This window comes from Eimeria acervulina, genomic scaffold (genome assembly GCF_000499425.1).
Source record: "Eimeria acervulina Houghton genomic scaffold, Eah_scaff951, whole genome shotgun sequence".
Classification (NCBI taxonomy): domain Eukaryota; phylum Apicomplexa; class Conoidasida; order Eucoccidiorida; family Eimeriidae; genus Eimeria; species Eimeria acervulina.
In genome coordinates, this window is record NW_013549504.1 from 6,372 (window position 1) to 11,992 (window position 5,621).

The 5,621-nt window shown below is 55.3% G+C and overlaps 1 protein-coding gene across 1 annotated transcript; it reads right to left on the bottom strand.

The window, feature by feature from the left end:
* Positions 1–1,065: 1,065 nt before the first annotated feature.
* EAH_00052780 (hypothetical protein, conserved) lies at positions 1,066–4,069 on the bottom strand (the record flags this gene model as incomplete). Its single annotated transcript, XM_013394054.1, has 3 exons — positions 1,066–1,151; positions 1,287–2,489; positions 2,599–4,069. The coding sequence occupies 3 exons, from the start codon at positions 4,067–4,069 to the stop codon at positions 1,066–1,068; spliced, it is 2,760 nt and encodes a 919-aa protein (XP_013249508.1).
* Between the last annotated feature and the right edge of the window lie 1,552 nt (positions 4,070–5,621).

The following is a 5,621-nucleotide window of genomic DNA, read 5'->3' on the forward strand; positions in this document are numbered from 1 at the left end:
CCGCGTGTGGCTTTCTAGTAGACCGGATACGGTCCTCTGCTATAATAGAGAGAACATTCCATTTGATGCGTATGTAGCCACAGGTAGGAATGCGCAACGGCGGTTTCCCAATGCCGGGTGGCGTCCACAGCGGTTCGCGAGAGGCATTTGCTATCCTGTGTAGGGGAGTGTGGGACAATGTATGTAGATGTGACGTTGCTGGACAAGACTGCACAACGAATCGTTACAAAAATGCAGTGTGGGCCTCCTGAACTTAACTATTACGGGGCACCAGCTAAGTCCTCCCACACCAGTGGGGCCTAGGGCAGGACTGGCTCTACAGTCAGTGTGTCTCTTCATATCCAATCTTCAACCTCTGCTTTCCCTGCAAAGCTAAAGAGGGTCTTAAGCTTATAGACACGCAGATGAGACAGTACGTGAAACGAACGGCCTGCCTGCTACTGCAAAACGTGATTGCACCTGTTAACTACGTGAAGATATCGCCGACCAGGATGCTAACGCCGGCTGGTACCATAAATGCAAACGGACGCTCTAACTCCTCTTGAAACTTCTGGGGCTACCGTGCACTCCAGCGCTCCTATCCAAAGTACTGGGCTGCCATGGAACTGGTGAGGATTTCCCCCACCAGTGAACGCCACGTTTTGTATTGGAAGACGTTGCTGGGACAGACTACTAACTTCCACAAGAAGCTAAACTTCATCCTGCCATGGGCATTAAGCAGATTGCTATTTGCTATTCCTTTGGTCCGTGTATCTCTGCTGGCTTCGCTGGCAAGCGGCGGCTGACCTTACAAGGGTAGTTCAGTACAAATTAAAACAGAAAGCAGGACGAGGCTGGTACGGCCTCGTGTTCTACGCAGCCAGAAAGGGCGAATGGCTGCGCTAGGCTTGGTAGGGTCTCACAGCTGAACGTCACGAGTGAGGCTGGGGAGAGGACACACGTGCCGTTCGTTCCAACACGAGCCCCCACACGCCTCACTGTTGGAGCCCCAAGCCGAGTAGGACATACTGGAGTCGTCCGCTCACAGCACTAAACTGTGCAGAGGCAAACGGAGCTTTATTTCGTTCAGTTTGTCTCGTTAACGACGCCGCACCCCGCCCCTCCTGACCCCCCTTCCTCGTCCTCGCCCAGCGACGAAGGCGAAGGGATTGCTGCCTGAGCCAAATATGCACGGAAATGTGAAATAGCTGTCACCACACAACCCAAGCTGCTTGAAGCGCGTGCCAGTTACTACACTTGGAAGAACTCAACTAGAGTCCCACGCAATGCACTGCAAAACGCCTCACCTGCGTCAGTGACGTCTGGAACCTTCGTGGGGCCAAATTCTGCCAATCCAAGACCTAGTCCGTCAGCTGCTGGCTGTTGCTGCTGCGCTTGCTGCTGCAGCTGTGGCTGCTGGGAATACTGCTGATGTTGCTGGACCTGCGGAGGCTGAAACACTGACCCCTGCACGTCCATCTGCTGCTGCAGAGGCGGTTGCTGCCCCACTGACGGGGTCTGGGGAGCAAAAGACGGCTGCTGTTGCTGCTGGAAACCTATCCTCTGTGGTGGAGTTGCCGAGATGGCTGGGAAGGCAGCTGTCAATGACGGTGCAGCTCCAGAGGCCCCATTCGCTCTGCGAATGCGCAACTTGGGCCGGCCTGGCAAAGCACCCAGTTCCCCAAGGCCGGAAGTATTACCTGCGGTGCCCTGCAGCTTTTGCCCATGTAGCTTCTCCTGTTGAAGCTGTGGCTGCTGCGTCTGTGGCCCTACCTGCTCCTGTGGTTGATGTGACTGCATTTGCTGCAGGTCCGCAAGCGCGTGCTGCGGCAATTGCTGGTCAGACTCAGCTGGCCTCATGGTTCCGAACAGTGCAGTACTGCCCGCAGTAGTACGAACTGCAGCTTCTGCTGCAATTCTGGCCTGCGGGAGCGTATTTTGAGGCCCCTCTGTTGGTAGTCTAGTTGAAGTAACAGCTGCAGCAGCTATCGCAGCCTGCGACGCATCTGCTTGTGCTTTGGCACGTGTTGCCACCTCTTCGGCTTCTTGTGCTGCCTTTGCTCGAGCGGCTGCTGCCTCTGCTGCAGCGGCAGCAGCTGTTCTTTCCCGTGCAGCTGCTTCTGCCGCAGCAGCTGCTGCTGCGGCTTCTTCTGCCGCTTTCTGCTGTTGCATGCGCAACTCGCGCGTCTCCTCTGCAGTAAGTGCAGTGCCCAACACGTCAAGTAAGGCGGCATCTGCTGATGACGCATTCGGCTGTAGCATTAGCAGCAGTCTAGCGCTGCATTCTCCCCCTCTTTTCCTCTTCCTGTGGCTACTGAAGTCTATCTCCTCCACTCGTGCAACACTTCCCATGTGGTGCAGGCCTGGCTGTCGCAGCACCTCGCGTTCACTACTCCTGCCATTGGAATGAATACAAGCACTTGCAGGAATGACAGCGGCTGCCTGCACAGTGGGCAAGGCGCCCCATGTGGTGCAGGCCTGGCTGTCGCAGCACCTCGCGTTCACTACTCCTGCCATTGGAATGAATACAAGCACTTGCAGGAATGACAGCGGCTGCCTGCACAGTGGGCAAGGCGCATGCCGACTCATTTCGTTCCACCGAATAACGACGGCGTTTACTGCATTGGAGTAAGTTCTCGGTGTCCTCCGTCTGTTGCTGCTGCTGTTGCGGCCGGAAAGCGAGCCACTGTTGCGTTACTTGCCCCTCACGCTGCGGTTGATGCAGGCGAACTGGCGCCAAGAAGATCGACGGTGAATTCAGCTGCTGCTTTTCTCCCTCAGCTAGCACGGCGGAGTTTGAAGAGTTGGAAAGCTCACCAACTCCTACTCCTACCGCCTCCCTTGAATCAGTACCAACAGGATAATCAGCAGCTTCTGCCGTTACAGCAGCTCCCTCCTCAGTGTGGAAAGAAACAGAATTTACAGTTGGGGGAGCCACGCGGCTGCTGGCTAGAAGAGGAGAAGAGGAGGCGGGAGGAGGGACCAGCGGCATCCTTATGTCTTCATCTGGTGCTTCTCGTTGCAGTCCGTGCTGCTGTTGCCGCCGCTGCAGCTGCCCCTTCTCTTCAAGCAGATCCTGCTGCACCCACCGGAACTGATGCTTTTTCTGATGGTACTGCAAAGCTCTTCCCTGGCAGCGCCGGCTCTGCAGAGGGGCCCTCGAAATCCTGTAGCTCTGTGGCGCCCTATCTTTTGATGCAGCGCCATTTGCACAATTTTTCGTTAGGAAATGCGTTCCAACGGCAGCGGCTGTTGCAGCTTGTGTACACGGATGCAGGTGCTGCTCTTGGTGCGGTTCTCGGTGCAGAAGGGAGCTGCCACAGTCGGTAGACATATAACGCCGCCTCAGCGGTAATCGATCCAGGAGCAACCCACACTCCTTTGCCGGAGGTAGGCTACTTGTGCTTGTGCTGTGTTGCTGCCTGTTGTTGGCAATGCTTCTTAATAGCAAAGGAGAACCATGGTCATTGCTCCCAGACATTTGCACAGGAGCCAGCCGCTGCAACAGCTGCTGTTCCAGCTTCTTCGGTTGCTTCTGTTGTTGTCCAGGCTGTTGCTGCTGGTGCTGACCGGCAGCACTACCCTGCGCAACGGCTGCAACAGGCATGGACGGTGTGGGGAGTTCTCTGAGCGGAGACGAAAGAGGTGTGAAGAAGTCAAGATCGCTGTCGCCGTCACTCCCGCTGCCTCCGCAGTTCTTATCCTGCGCTGCAGCGCTTGCAGCAGCAGCTGCTGCTGCAAGCTGCATCGGCTTCAACGGGGGGAGTGGGGCAATGGGAGTGGCAGATGGACTACCAAGGCGCGGAGCACCAACAACTGCGACGATGTGGGAACCGTCCAGAGCCAAAGCCTCCACAGCCGCAGAATCGTTGCAATCGTTGTCTACGATTCGGTCTGACGAACTACTGCAGCTTACCCTGCAAGAGGCGGCTCCTGTCCCACCAGTCTCCCACTGCTGCCGCTGTTGGGATCTGCGGCTGTTGCTGGTATGGCTTGAGCCCGCAGCCGTACACGCCCCTAGATCCGTCCCACGTGAACTGCTCGCGAAGCAACCGACCCATGCTCCGTCTTCTGTGCTGCTGCACGGCATCTTTCAGCAGGAGTACCTCTACGTGCTGCAGTGCATATCGCTCTACCTAGCGCCTGTGGGTCCCTGGCAGAGGCATTCCGCCTTGAATACCAGCTTATTCCTGGGACACTTGGCTAGCCCAGCCCGACCCAAAAAACAGCAGAACTTCCGGTTCCGGAACATGCAACTGAGCCCTAGGGAGAGCGAAGCTTCTCCTAGGGAGTTACCGTTGCTCCTGTCAGCTTTGCCCCCGGCAGTGATGGGAATGCAGTGCCTGCTCTAGGACTAGGCTTGGCGCAGCACCAACAACTAGGCAGTTCACTGCAATGGTGATGTCAGGGACAAGGGGTACCTTGCTGAGCAATCGCCTGAGTGGCCAACGGCTTGTCCGACGGCCGCGGTTGTATTCACAGTCCGAGGAGAGGCATGGTCAGGGACTGAACTGGGTGAGAAACGCATCCATGCATAAAAACAACTAAGAGAATAAGAAGGTTGCAAAGTAGCTGCCAGATTTACTAGCTCAACCACCAGCATGCCTTTGACGCAGCACGAGCTACAACGACAGGAATCGACTTCATCACTCGAGCAGAGCATGTGGAGTCTACTAGACCTCGGGGGGATAAAGCTTCCCAGAAGACCTTTTCTGGAGGGTGAAAGTATTAGAAAACAGCAGAAGGCTGCAGTAACGTGCGCCAGGCCGCCAAGGCAAACAAGTAGCTGCAGCAGCAGCTGCTGCAGTTGCTCACGCTGCTGCATGCAGCTCTTGCTATTTCTTATCTACTTTCACAAGGTTCACGAGCGCTGTTCTTCTGCTTCGTTCCAAAAAGATGGGTTGATACGAATTTGGCGAAACCTAACGGGAAGTTCGCACCATGTTGTCCTCGGGTCGCACCTGAACCTCGTTGCCGCTACAATTCAGTGGCTGTGCGGCCATATCTGGTTGCAACCAGCGGTATGGAACAGGCGCACCACTAGCAGACGTGACTTAATGTGCATTAGGGGAGTTCATACTTGACCTCTTATGGCTGTGACATAGACAGGGAACTCGTTACACTTTCTCTTGGAGAAAGCAGAAACCTGCAGCCTCAATGGAGACAGCCCTCGGTTTTAGGGGAGGACATCTGTGGGCTACAAACGAGTCAGAATACTCGAAGTGTAAGTTCTTCAATAGAAGCTGATCTCCACCCTGGACTCCAGGCCTCCTGGTGGCAATGGCGCAAGATCGTCCCTGAGTCAGTAGGGCGTGGGTTTGGGTTTCAGCACACCGTGCCGCAGCTTCTGTTGCAAGGCAATCCCGCATAAACGCTTACCCAAGCCCCCGTTTGATATGTGCGCTAATGCTGCTTGAAAGTGTTTAGCACTTGTATAATCCTTGTGTGGCCAACTGGCATGCACATTGAGATACATGTACGAACACCGGGCAGCTGAAGCTACAATCCGCTGTAGAGTGGAACTTCCATGAAGTGCAACAATCAAAACGTTGAAGATAATATTTCTCCAAAAGTAGGATGGCCTTCCTTCTTCTGTACAAAGGTCGTGACCACAGCAGCAGTTCCTCGGGCTGGAAAGGAGA